We start from the raw sequence: 14499 nt of genomic DNA on the forward strand, positions 1-14499 counted from the left end.
ACATTTGGAGTTACCATCTTTCAGATGTTAAACCAAGGGCCCACTTTACTCTATTGTAGTAACAGAAAAAGGTACCATGTCAAGTGTTTTTTTGGAGTAGCTTGAGGTGGAACCAACTAGGGAACAATGAACTAGGAGAAAGTGAGGACTGCAGATGCTGGAGATCAGACTCAGAAAGCACAGCCGATCAGGCAGCATCTGAGGAGCAGGAGAATCAACGTTTTAAGCTCTTCATCAGGAGAGTGTGTGTGGGGGTGGGGGAGATGGATGCCAAGGGAGCTGGGAGATAAATGAGAGGGAGGAATTTCCTGCTCCTCAGATGCTGCCTGATCGGCTGTGCTTTTCTTGCACCACACTTTTTGACTGTGATCTCTGCATTGTTCTTTAGTGTTCCCCAGCACAAACTGCTCCAAAAATCCATCTAATAGGCATTCCACAAATTCCTTTTCTTGCAATCCACTACCAACCTGATTTTCCTAGTCCACCTGCATTTGAAATCCCCCATGATCATTCTAACTTTGCCGTGCCTACATATCTTTTCTGACTCTTGGTGTATCTTACACCCCAGCTCCTGATTACTATTTGGAGGCCTGTACATAACTCCAACTCTGGTTGTTTTGCCTTTGCGGTTCTTCAATTCCTCAATTAACTTTATTTAGAAAATTTCATCAGCATAAAATTTTAATCAATATTTCATAAGCTAATTGGCTTCGACATGCTCAATGATCTTTTCATTTTGTCACTAGTTACTTGTCTCCTCTTACAACTGCATTATCTCCACTGGAACAGAAGCAATCCTCTTTCATAACACAGTGAAGTGAACAGTTTCCTTTTGAAATGCAGGATTACTTTAGACTCCTTTAACAGACTGTTCAACCCAGGATGGACATCACTGACATGGGTTTTTTTCCTTATCTTCTATCTAACAAGGTGTACCTGCATGAGTAGTAATATGGACTGAGTTTGTCTCCCCAAAGCCAATTGCACTGTCTCATACCTCTCTTCCCTCACTGCTTCCCTCTTGCACTATCATCCTCTACCCCTAAAATGAAAGGAAACAATTCAGCAGAAAGATGGGTCAGTTTGTCTATAACACTCAGTTGTTCAGTGAATAAATGTGTTGATGCAGTCGTGCACTTTTTTTATATCTGAACTTAATGTTCTTGTCTGTGAGTTAAATCAATAGCAGAAGAGCGTAATATTATTTTTGTACTCTCTTTTGGACATGTTTCCATGTCTTAAGGTTTTTTTTTATTGCTTTGATCAAAATTAACACTTTAGTTGAGTATGAGTAGCATTATCTGCCTAGTTTTGGCCAATTCAAAAGGTCTGAAAATGTGTTGCTGGTTAAAGCGCAGCAGGTCAGGCAGCATCCAAGGAACAGGAAATGCGACATTTCGGGCAAAAGCCCTTCATCAGGATTCCTGATGAAGGACTTTTGCCCGAAACGTCGAATTTCCTGTTCCTTGGATGCTGCCTGACCTGCTGCGCTTTAACCAGCAACACGTTTTCAGCTCTGATCTCCAGCATCTGCGGACCTCACTTTTTACTCAATTCAAAAGGTCATCCTGAATGGTAAAAATTGAGCACATCCGTACTAAGGAAGGGTCACTTGACCTGAAATGTTAACTCTGATTTCTGTCCACAGATGTTGCCAGACCTGCTAAGCTTGTCCAACAATTTCTATTTTTGTCTCTGAGATATCTTAGTCTAAATTATAGAAGGTGCTGGAAAGGCACAGCAGTTCAGGCAGCTTCCAAGGAGTAGCAAAATCGACGTTTCGGGCTAAAGCCCTTCATTAGGAATACCGCTCCTCGGATGCTGCCTGAACTGCTGTGCTTTCCCAGCACCTCTCTAATCTAGACTCTGGTTTCCAGCATCTGCAGTCATTGTTTTTACCATTCTGAGATATCTTAGTTTAGCAGTGGGTTTATGGACATTACATAAGTATGGTACGAGAATAAATAGCTCACCAAGATGATGCAAGTTATGGAGGGATTGTGTTATGAGTGAAGGCTAAACAGGTGGGCTTGCTATTCATTGGAGTCCACAAGAATGAAAGGTGCTCTCACTAAAACTTAGTATCCTTAAGAAGTTTGGCATGGCAAATGCTGCCCCTCATGGCAGAGTCTCAGATCAGAGGGCAAAATCTCAGAATAAAGGGGAGCCAATTTAAGACAGTGATGAGGAGGAATTTCTTCTTTAAGGTTTAAAATCTTTGGAGTTCATTGCCACAGGAAGTAGTGGGGGCAGAGTCCTTCTTGTGGGATCATGGTCAATAATGACTGAGATTGAAATAGCCTCTTTGTTGAGAATCTGCAGTAACACAGTTGGAGACCATGATGGAATCTAATGTACAGTTTTACAGTAGCCTCTTTTATACACACTTTTTACATACATTAAAATTTTAGCACTATGGTTTCACATAGTTGTAAGTATTATATGCATGTTTGTGTGATATCTGTCCTGGGGAAGAAGGCAATAGATTAAACACTTGCCAAATGCTCGCTGTTACTGCTGATGGCATTAGAATGTCTGAGCTTGCATAATTAAGAGGTATTAGTCATTTTTGATTTTCAAATTAGATTGTACTATAAACCCTCCAATAGTCAGCGGGAAATTAAGAAATAAATTTGGAAGGAGATCTCCATTAACTGCAGGAATAAAAGGGTGGTTATGGTAGGGGTTTTAACTTTCCAAACATGGACTGAAACTGCCATAGTGTTAAGGGTTTAGATGGAGAGGAATTTAAGTGTGTACAAGAAAATTCTCTGATTCAGTATGTGGATATACCTACTAGAGAAGGTGCAAAGCTTGACCTACTCTTGGGAAATAAGGCAGGGCAGGTGACTGAGGTGTCAGTGGGGGAGCACTCTGGGGCCAGTGACCATAATTCTATTAGTTTTAAAATCATGATGGAAAAGGATAGACCATATCTAAAAGTTGAAGTTCTAAATTGGAGGAAAGCTAATATTGACCGTGTTGGGCAAGAACTTTCAAAAGTTGATTGATGATGGATGTTCGCAGGTAAAGGGACGGCTGGAAAATGGGAAGCCTTCAAAAGTGAGATAACGAGAGTCCAGAGAAAGTATATTCCTGTTTGGGTGAAAGGAAAGGCTGTTAGGTGTAGGGAATGCTGGATGACTGGAGAAATTGAGTGTTTGGTCAAGAAAAAGAAAGCAGCATATGTCAGGTATAGATAGCAGAGATAGACTGAATCCGTCGAAGAGTGTAAAGCCAGTAGGGATATGCTTTAAGAGAGAAATCAGGAGGGCAAAAAGGGGACAAGAGATAGCTTTGGCAAATAGAGTTAAGGAGAATCTAAAGAGTTTTTACAAATACATTAAGGACAAAAGAGTAACTAGGGAGAGAATAGGGCCCCTCAAAGATCAGCAAGGCGGCCTTTGTGTGGAACCGCAGGGAAGTGATTGCTGGCCCTCTTGCTGAGATATTTGTATCATTGATAGTCACAGGTGAGATGCCAGAAGACTGGAGGTTGGCTAACGTGCTACCACTGTTTAAGAAGGGTGGTAAGGAAAATCCAGGGAACTATAGGCCAGTGAGCCTGACATTGGTGGTGGGCAAGTTGTTGGCGGAAATCCTGAGGGACAGGTTTTACATGCATTTGGAAAGGCAATTAGGGATAGCCAACATGGCTTTGTTCATGGGAAATCATATCTCACTAACTTGATTAAGTTTGTTGAATAAGTATCAAAGAGGATTGATGACTGCAGAGTGGTGGATGTGATCTATATGGATTTCAGGAAAGCGTTTGACAAAGTTCTTCATGATAGACTGGTTAGCAAGGTTAGATCTCATGGAATATAGGGAGAACTAGCCACTGGATGTGAAGGTAGAAGACAGAGGGTGGTGGTGGTGGTGGAGGGTTGTTTTTCAGACTGGAGGCTTGTGACCAGTAGTGTGCCACAAGGATCGGTGCTGAGTCCGCTGCTTTTTGTCATTTATATAAATGGTTTGGATGTGAACGTAGGAGGTATAGTTAGTAAGCTTGCAGATGGCACCAAAATTGGAGGTGTAGTTGACAGCGAAGAAGGTTACCTCAGAGTACAACGCGATCTTGATAAGATGGGCCAATGGGCTGAGGAGTGGCAGATGGAGTTTAATGTAGACAAATGAGAGGTGCTGCATTTTGGAAAGGCAAATCAGGTCAGGGCCTTTTTACTTAATGGTAAGGCCCTGGGAAATGTTGCTGAACAAAGAGACCTTGGAGTGCATGTTCATAGTTCCTTGAAAGTAGTGCCGCAGGTAGATAGTGAAGAAGTTGTTTGATATGCTTTCTTTTATTGGTCAGAGCATTGAATATACGAGTTGGGAGGTCATGTTGTGGCTGTACAGGACATTGATTAGGCCACTTTTGGAATATTGTGTGCAATTCTGTTCTCCCTCGTATCAGGATGTTGTGAAACTTAAAGACTTCAGAAAAGAGTTACAAAAATGTTGCCAGAGTTGAAGGGTTTGAATTATAACGAGAGACTGATAGTTTGGAGTTGTATTCCCTTGAGCGTTGGGGAGTGACCTTATAGAGGTTTATAAAATCATGAGGGCATGGATAGATAAATAGGTAAGGTCTTTTCCCTGGGGTGGGGGAGTCCAGAACTAGAGGGAATAGGTTTAAGGTGAAAGGAAAACATTTGAAAGGGATCTAAGAGGCAGCCTTTTTGTACAGAGGGTGGTGCGTGGATGGAATGAGCTGTCAGAGGAAGTGGTGGAAGCTGGTACAATTACAACATTGCAAAGACATCTGGATGGGTATATGAATAGGAAAGGTTTGGAGGATATGGGACTAGATTAAGTTGGGATACCTGATTGGCATGGATGAGTTGGACCGAAGGGTCAGTTTCCATGCTGTATATCTCCATGACTGTACAAGTTAACATTCGTAAAATAATGGACTGATATGATCTAAATAAGTGAGAAAGTATAGATTATAGTAAGTAAAAGTGTAGAGAATATTAAACTGATCTCCTGCAGTTGGGTTATGATATTTCATTTACAGTTGCTGGTTTTGGCAATTCCTATACTTTCATTCATACAGTTTCATGGGAGCGCTGTTTTAATGGTAAATTTCTTATAGGTGCAGTGGCCCTATTTAATGTGTATTTAAAAAGTATAAATCCGATATTAGTATAAGATAGTGGCCCTCAACAGAAATTCAAAATAGGTTGTACCATGACATAGAAATAGGTAGTGCATGAGGAAATCTCAAAGAAATAAAGAGCAGCAGGCTTGTGGGGACATACTACTGAAAGAAACTATTTGATGTCCTACAACCAAATCAAGTCCCAATAGACTTTGCTAAGGGCTAATGAATAGTATAATCTTTCCGTTGTTTCGAGTGAATTATCGAGACATGATGATGTGGATTGCATTGTTCTGAGTAGGTTACAGTATTAACGCTTATTCAGGGGTAGCTTTGATACACAAACATGTCTAATCACTGCTAGCAGTATGTGGCCGATAAACTGAAAGGTGTAAAGAAACAGTAATGGGTTGGAAGGGGTGTCTAATTTAGTTTATTGTGTAAAGAGTAAGATTTACTACAAAAATGTGGTATTATGAATGAGTCAGTGGAAACACAGCATAGTTACATAGAGTGCTTGTGAGTGATTTAGTAAAGAGAATCATTATACAATATCTCATATTGTGTATGTTTAAGGCTGAGATAGATGGATTGTTGATAAGTGGGGAAATCAAAGATTATTGGGAAAAGGCATGGAAGTAGACATGATGGATGTTACATCATCCACAAGCCTATTGAATGGCGGGGCAGGCTCAAAGGGCTGAACAGCCTACTCCTGTTCTTCTTTCATATTGTCTTGAGGTAGGAAAATCATACCAGTGGAAGTCAATTTTGAAGACTTTGAAATGAAGGTCCATGGTTTTTTGTGGAACTGACGTGGCTGAATTTTTAACAGATAAGTTGGTATTGAACACAGAAGTGAAAAATAAATCCCTCAATCTAGGTTTTTGAGCAAATGTCATGACGAAGAAGAGAATCCTTGAAATCATTATAGTGTTTTACGTTATGTGCATGTTGAAAATGCCTTGGAGAAAATGAAATGCTATTCTCTATTGTAAAATAAAGTAGCATGAGAGCTGATTTGGGAACACAAAGCCTGACAAACATTTGAGCTACAAATGACCAGATACTCTGTTTTTCTTAGTGTTGGTTGAGGCATAAGTGTTGGTCAGGACACCAAGAGAATCCACCTCATTTAATAGTGCCAAGGAATCTTTAACCTAACTGACAAATTGGTCTCAATTTAAATTGTTTGAGAAATGACAGCTTGCCAACTGTGCCTCACTTTGAGTCCTCCACTGGAGAATAAGAGCAATTGTGAACTCAAGTATGTGGAGACAACTTGATCCTGTAACTTTCTGACCTTGGCAAGGGCACTACCAATTTGCTATGGTATGCATATTTAATTGTATGCTAATAATGTTGTATTGGGCACACACTTTTGTTGATAAATATTGCTCCATGTTCTCCTATTTTGACATAGTTTGATATTGACTTTTATCATTAAATGGGAAATGCTGATTAAGAGATTTAAGATATTGCCATATGAAAAATTTTAGTGCAATTCCAAACTCTTGCCAGTTCTACACATTGAGTTTCTGAAGTCCATCTGTCAGTGTTATTGCCACCTTTTATGTCAAATACTCAGTCTTCAACTAGTTGTGGACAAAACGGGTCAATTTTCTCTTTGATTGAATGTGTCTCCAATGTAGATGAAATCACTGTATGACCACGTCATTTTATTGTGATTAGTGCACTACAAACCTGCCTGTACAATTTTTAGATTTGCATCATTGTCCTGTTTGTTTTATCGATTTCACACGAGCTGGACTTTTGTCTGCACTTTTGCTTGCTATAGTTTCTTCTTCTATTGCTGCCCTCTGCTATTTTAGGGCTGCCTTATTTGATTCATTAATTGCCCAGCTCCAATTTATACATTTTTTAGTGCTTTTGCATAGATGCATTCATGTATCCTTACTTGTCGCTCATAATGTCCTTATTTTGTCTGGATTATACAATTTGTGTTGTTGGGAGTTATACTCTTGTTTATATATTTCCTCCTTTGCAAAATGCTAAAAGGCAGGTCATCCCAATGCCTTTGTATTCTCGTGTTAATAGATAATCCAAATATGTTTGGATTTGAATATCTGTAATACTGATTTTTGACTTCTGAGCACTAATTTCTTAATTCTGCTTTTGATAATACAAGAAAAAATTAAAAGTCAGCTCTGCAAAATTTGCATTTTGGTAAAGGTGCTCCAATAAGGTGACTCATTTCTACTCGTTAGGCAATAGTGCAATGTCATTTTGATAAGTTCTTTTCTGTGCAGTAATTTGGTTAGAAGTAAAATTTGGTTTTGTCCATTCTGCCAAACAGTTGGTGATGAATAAATAACATATTTTATACTCTATTTTGATTGTCCAATTAGAAGGGTGTAAAGTGAGCTTCCAGTTCACTATTGCTTGTCTTGCATGACTGCTGAAACCACTTCTTCCCCACCCCCCACCCCCCCCCCCCCCCTTTGATAAGTGCTTTTGCCTTCACTAATTTTCTAAAAGAATATTCTGTTTTGGGAAGAATTTTTGTACCGTAATTAATTTGTAGGAAATACCATTGTGAAATATTGCAATAAAGGCTTAAACTGATGTTTTCTTTGGACAATGTGTCAAATTCTGGAGGTTGTCATATAGTTCTGCAGCGTGTTGGTACGACTGCATTGGGAATACTGAGAATGTTTCACTTTCCTTACATTAAAAAATGTACTATTTCTTTAAAAGTAGTTCCTGAGGTGGAAGAGTTGTCTGCTGTGTTCCATTGGTGTTTCAATGTGACCTTACTGAAATAGATAAGATACTAAGGATTTTGGATAGTGGTTAACTGGAGGGTGTTCAATTTATGTGGAGACTAAAACTAGGGTACATAGTTTAAGCTTAAGAAGTCTCCTTTTTAAGTCTGATATCAGGTGCAAATAAATTATCTCAAGGTTTGTAAATATGTGCAATTCTCTTATCCAGAAGGTAGTGAATCTTGAAATTTCACAAAACTGAGTTGGTTAGATTTTGATCTAAGGAAACCAGACAAGAAAGCGGAACTGAGACAACAACCAGATCAGCAATCATCTTGAATGAACATGGAAAATAGTGGTGAAACTTAGCAGATCTGGAGAGAAAAACTGAGTTAACGTTTACAAGTCTTTAGAACTATTGAATGTGGAGTAGGCTCCAAGGGCTAAATGTCCCCTCCAAGTCCTGTCTTCCTATGGATGTTATCGGGCTCTCAGGGACATACTTTAAATTGTGTTTTTAATTATGTGGTGGAGTCATAGAGATGTGCAGCATGGAAATAGACCCTTCGGTCTAACCCGTCCATGCCGACCAGATATCCCAACCCAATCTAGCCCCACCTTCTAGCACCTGGCCCATATCCCTCCAAACCCTTCCTATTCATATACCCATCCAAATGCCTCTTAAATTTGCAATTGTACCAGCCTCCACCACTTCCTCTGGCAGCTCATTCCATACATGTATCACCCTCTGTGTGAAAAAGTTGCATCTTGGTCCCTTTTATATCTTTCCCCTCTCACCCTAAACCTATGCCCTCTACCTATCCTATCCATACCCCTCATATTTTTGTAAACCTCTGTCAGGTCAACCCTCAGCCTCCAACATTGCAGGGAAAACAGCCCCAGCGTGTTCAGCCTCTTCCTGTAGCTCAAATCCTCCAACCCTGGCAACATTCTTGTGAATCTTTTTTGAACCCTTTCAAGTTTCACAAAATCTTTCTGATAGGAAGGAGACCAGAATTGCATGCAACATTCCAACAGTGGCTTAACCAATGTCCTGTACAGTCGCAACATGAGCTCCCAACTCCTGTACTCAATACTCTGACCAATAAAAGAAAGCATACCAAATGCCTTATTCACTATCCTATCTACCTGCGACTCCACTTTCAAGGAGCTATGAATCTGCACTCCAAGGTCTCTTTGTTCAGCGACACTCCCTAGGACCTTACCATTAAGTGTATTTAGGCAAGATTAATTCTACAATGAACGGAAGAGCCTTGGGAAAAGTTGATGGGCAGAGAGATCTGGGAGTGCAGGTCCATTGTACCCTGAAGGATGCTGCACAGGTGGATAGAGTGGTCAAGAAGGCATATGGTATGCTTGCCTTGATTGGAAGGGATGTTGAGTATAAGAGCTGGCAGGTCATGTTAAAATGGTACAGGACGTTGGTTCGGCCGCATTTAGAATACTATGTACAGTTCTGGTCACTGCATTACCAAAAAGATGTGGACGCTTTGGAGAGGGTGCAGAGAAGGTTTACGAGGATGTTGCCTGGTATGGAAGGTGTTAGCTATGAAGAGAGGTTGAGTTGGTTAGGTTTATTTTCATTAGAAAAAAGGAGATTGAGGGGGTGACCTGATTGAGGTTTACAAAATCATGAAGGGTATAGACAGGGTGGATAGAGACGAGCTTTTTCCCAGGGTGAAGGATTCAATAATGAGACCTCACGCTTTCAAGGTGAGAGGTGGAAAGTTTAAAAGGGATACACGTGGCAAGTGTTACACACAGAGGGTGGTGGGCATCTGGCACGCACTGCCAGCAGAGGTGGGAGAGGCAGGCACAGTAGATTCATTTAAGATACGTCTGGGCAGATGCATGAGTAGGTGGGCAGCAGAGGGATACAGATGCTTAGGAATTGACCGACAGGTTTAGACAGTACATTTGGATCGGTTCAGGCTTGGAGGGCCGAAGGACCTGTTCCCTGGGCTGTAAAATTTCTTCTTAGTTCTTTGTATAAGTCCTGCTAAGATTTGCTTTCCCAAAATGCAGCACCTCACATTTATCTGAATTAAACTCCATCTGCCACTTCTCGGTCCATTGACTGATCTGATCAAAATCCAGTTGTAATCTGAGGTAGCCTTCTTTGCTGTCCACTACACCTCCAATTTTGGTGTCATCTGCAAACTGACTAACTGTACCTCTTATGTTCGCATCCAAATTATTTATATAAATGACAAAAAGTAGGACTAGATTGGGTTGGGATATCTGGTCGGCATGGACGGGTTGGACCGAAGGGTCTGTTTCCATGCTGTACATCTCTTTGACTCTATAAGTAGAGGACCCAGCACCGATTCTTGTGGCACTCCACTGGTCACAGGCCTCCAGTCTGAAAAACAACCCTCCACCACCACCCTCTGTCTTCTACCTTTGAGCCAATTCTGTATCTAAATGGCTAGTTCTCCCTGTATTCCGTGAGATCTAACCTTGCTAACCAGTCGCCCATGGGGAACCTTGTCGAAAGCCTTACTGCAGTCCATATAGATCAAATCTACTGCTCTGCCCTCATCAAGCCTCTTTGTTATTTCCTCAAAAAACTCAATCAAGTTTGTGAAACATGATTTCCCACACTTAAGGCCATGTTGACTATCCCAAATCGGTCCTTGCCTTTCCAAATACATGTCCACCCTTTCCCTCAGGATTCCCTCTAACAACTTGCCCACCACCGAGGTCAGGCTCACCGGTCTATAGTTCCCTGGCTTGTCCTTAACACCCTTCTTAAACAGTGGCACCATGTTGCCAATCTCCAGTCTTCCGGCACCTCACCTGTGACTATCAATGATACAAGTATCTCAACAAGAGGCCTGGTAATCCCTTCTCTAGCTTCCCACAGAGTTCTAGGGTACACCTCATAAGGGGCTGGGGACTTATCCACCTTCATGCGTTTCAAGACATCCAGCACTTCCTCCTCTGTAATATGGAAATTTTGCAAGGTGTCACCATCTATTTCGCTACTTTCTACATCTTTCATATCCTTTTCCACAGTAAATACTGATGCAAAGTACTCCTTTAGTATCTCACCCCATTTTCTGCGGCTCCACCCAAAGGTTGCCTTGCTGATCTTTGAGGGGCGCTAGTCTCTCCCTAGTTACCCTTTTGTCTTTAATGTATTGGTAAAAGAATTCTGGATAATCCAAGATGGAGGACGGGAAAAATTTCTGGCTGTAACAGCTGCTCCTTTATTGAGGTATTTTAGGTCCTGGAGGTGATTTCCTCGAATTCCAGGAGCAGCAATTACTGTTTTATATGCTGTTACATTGTTTTGGAGCTTTGGGGAAAAAAGTCAAAACAACAGCAGTTTTAAAAGGGAGAAGAGCAGACAAAGGAAGGACATGGTGAGGACAGTGCAGGGGAGAGAGAGGGAGAAACTGACACTGCAGTGAACCTGCACAGTTATTGTCTTTGGTGTTTGAATTCATGTGATGTATCAATAAAAATTGTCTTAGTATGAGTTAGACTAGAATTGAACAGAGTATTCCAAAAGTGACCTCACTGATATCTACAATATGCTGCAGGACGTGCACTGCAGCAACTCACCAAATTTATTTCAGCAATTGCACCTGGATCCAGGTCTGTGAAAGCTTTTAGGAGATGTCTGCAGCTCACATCTTGTTGTAAGGTGGAACTTTGCTAGATGTTCATCTTAAAATGTACAAAGATCTTAAGTAGAAACTTGATTAGTTTCTACCTATCATTATTGCCCAGGGAGTTGAGAAAATTTAACTGGAATAAAACTTTGCTTGAGTTATGTATTTGTTTCATTGTAATAATGAATGCCTCTTGTTTTACAGGCATGTCTTCTCTGAGCAACCAATTTGCCAAAATTCCAAAGGGATTGAAGCATTTAAACATGTCTAAAACCTCTTTGTCACCTAAAGGTACAGTAATTTTATTTACCAGTTCATTTCATTGAGGTCATAAAGGGAAGGTCATGTTAAGGATCCGACTGCAACAGAATTGACTATCAAGAGAAGTGTAGAGGGTGCTGCTGATTTGCTATTGACATCCACTATTGTAACGTCAAAGTAAAACCCGTGAAGGCCATTGGGCTCATTGTGTGTATAAATGTTTGAGAGAACAGCATAAAACTAAACCCTGCTCTCTTCCTCAACGGTTGATATCTTCCACTATTTCAAGTGTTTATCCTCTTTTCATTCCGAAAGTACAATTGTGTCTGCCTGATCTATTTAATGTGACACATAGTTCATGGTGCAACAATTGTCTGTAAAGCCAAATTCAAAGTCATCTTCTAGTCTCTACAGAATAGTGGATTCCAAATCTACATAGCATCTCACTGAATTTGTGCAGCAAAGTATTAATGCCCTTTCTGTATCTGGGCTATCAAAACAGCGCAACTCATCTAATTATGCCTTAACTGGTGCTTTGTATGCATTTACCTTTGCATGCATTGGTAGTCTCTGCCTTATTTATAAAGTGCCGAGGACCTTATTTTGTATCCTGATCTATTTGCATTTATACTTTCAATGGCCTGTGCATCTTTCCTATATGTTTGTATCCCTTCATATGCTTCAATATTCCTTTTGACTGTGTGCCCCCAATTCTTGTTTTTACTCTTAAATATTGTTAAATTGCAATAACTTTGTTACATGGATCATGTGTCAATTTGGCTAACTAATGTCATTTATTTGCCAGAGACTACTCTGTTTTGAATTGTTTTTTGTCTTTGTACAAAATACTGTCATTTCATTCTGTAGTGAGTGTTTCCTGCGTCTACCGAAAATGGAGTTTTCAGTCAAACTGGTATTTGTGGATTTATGGCTTCTTGTAAGTGTGTACCTGAATCTCTCCATTCAGGAGTGACATAGAATCTAACTGTTACAATCCAAGAGCGCTTTCTGTGGTTTAAAGTCTTAGTTTTTTCATTCTTGGAATGTTGATGAAACTGGCAAGACCACTTTTACTGTCCATTCTTGTTTGCCCTGAAAGAGAATGTATGTTATTGACCTGTTGAAATCCTTGCAGTGACATTGTTTTTATAATAATGATGGAACTTGACCCAGGTACAATTACTGAATAGCAATATATGTTCAAGTCAGGATATTGTGATACGTTAAGAAGAGCTTGTAAAATGTGATGCTCCCATGCGGTTGTTGCTCTTGCCTTTTATTATATTGAGCATTTGGCTGAGAAGGTTAACTGTGGACCGTTTTATACATCTCCGCTCTCTGACATTGAAGTGAACGGCAGTCAGTCTGCACTTTCAGGCTAGAGTCTAATGGTGTAGCATAGACTATTCTCTAGGAAATGACATTACTTAAATCGCAATGTAGTTATTTAGTCTGACTCTACCGTAACCTTTTATCTTACGATTATGGAATAAAATGTTATTGCTCAAGAATGTACCTCTTCCATTGAACCTTTCACGTGGTCATTCTTCACTACTTTTTATGAGTAAGCCTTAGACTAGTACCAGAAGAGGGATTTATGGCAGCTTTCTACTTAAGATCTTTGTACATGTTTAAGATGAACATCTAGCAAAGTTCCACCTTACAACAAGATGTGAGCTGCAGACACCTCTTAAAAGCTTTCACAGACCTGGATCCAGGTGTAATTGCTGAAATAAATTTGATGAGTTGCTGCAGTGCACGTCCTGCAGCATATTGTAGATATCAGTGAGGTCACTTTTGGAACATTGTGTTCAATTCTAATCTCCCTGCTTTAGTAAAGATATTGGGAAATTTGAAAGGTTTCAGAAACGAGCTACAAGGATGTTGCCAGGATTGGAAGGTTTGAGCTATACAGAGAGGCTGAATAGGCTGGGGTTTTTTTAACTGGAGTGTCAGAGGCTGAGGGGTGTCCTTAGAGAGGTTTATAAAATCATGAGGAGCATGGAGAGGGTAAATAGACAAGATCTTTTCCCCAAGGTAGGGCAGGTCAAAAATAGAGGACATAGGTTTAAGGGGAATGATTTAAAAAGGCCAGATGAACAACGTTTTCACACAGAGGGTGGGGTACATGTATGGAATGAACTGCCAGAGGAAGAAGTGAGTGCTGGTACAATTACAACATTTAAAAGGCATCTAGATGGTACATTAATGGGAAGGGTTGTTGGCCAAATGCTGATAAATGAGACTGGATCAATGTAGGATATCTTGTCGCCATGAACAGATTGGATGAGAGGGTCGGTTTTCATGCTCTGTGACTGAATATTGGTCAATTGAATGGAAATTGTGTTTGGTGATGGGTACCAAACGTAGATTGTTATGTAGCGGATGAATATAGTTTACAACTAATTAAGAATTTTTGAATTGTTCATATTGAGGGCGAACAAGACTTCCAATCTTTATCTCCTTGTCTCTGTTCTTTTCAAATTTTTTAGCTCATCCAAACTCCTAACGCACATCAGGTCCTGCTCACATATCCCCCCTTTACTTATTGACCTAGATCTCAGTACCATAGGTTTCCAATTCTTATCTTTGTATTTAAACCTTCCCATCTTGATGATGTTGTCCCTTTAACAAGATTATGTTGTCCTTGTTTTGTTTTCAAGAGGGGTCATAAAGGCAGAGGTTCAGATATGACTAGAAATTTCTACTTCAAACAATGGAAGAGGAGTGGCCAGTTCTCCCAGTTCAGGTTTTTTTTCTAGTTTGGTCT

General features: G+C 40.3%; 1 protein-coding gene across 3 annotated transcripts in view; it reads left to right on the plus strand.

Moving 5' to 3' along the window:
- The window catches only part of LOC132832127 (F-actin-uncapping protein LRRC16A-like), a 458164-nt gene that overhangs the window by 211517 nt on the left and 232148 nt on the right, over nucleotides 1-14499 (plus strand). For all 3 annotated transcript variants that reach the window (XM_060849857.1, XM_060849859.1, XM_060849860.1), the window contains exon 12: nucleotides 11673-11759. In XM_060849857.1, coding sequence (XP_060705840.1) covers nucleotides 11673-11759 — 87 coding nt within the window. The remainder of the gene's footprint in view (nucleotides 1-11672; nucleotides 11760-14499) is intronic.

The sequence above is a fragment of the Hemiscyllium ocellatum genome, chromosome 34 (genome assembly GCF_020745735.1).
Source record: "Hemiscyllium ocellatum isolate sHemOce1 chromosome 34, sHemOce1.pat.X.cur, whole genome shotgun sequence".
Classification (NCBI taxonomy): Eukaryota; Metazoa; Chordata; class Chondrichthyes; order Orectolobiformes; family Hemiscylliidae; genus Hemiscyllium; species Hemiscyllium ocellatum.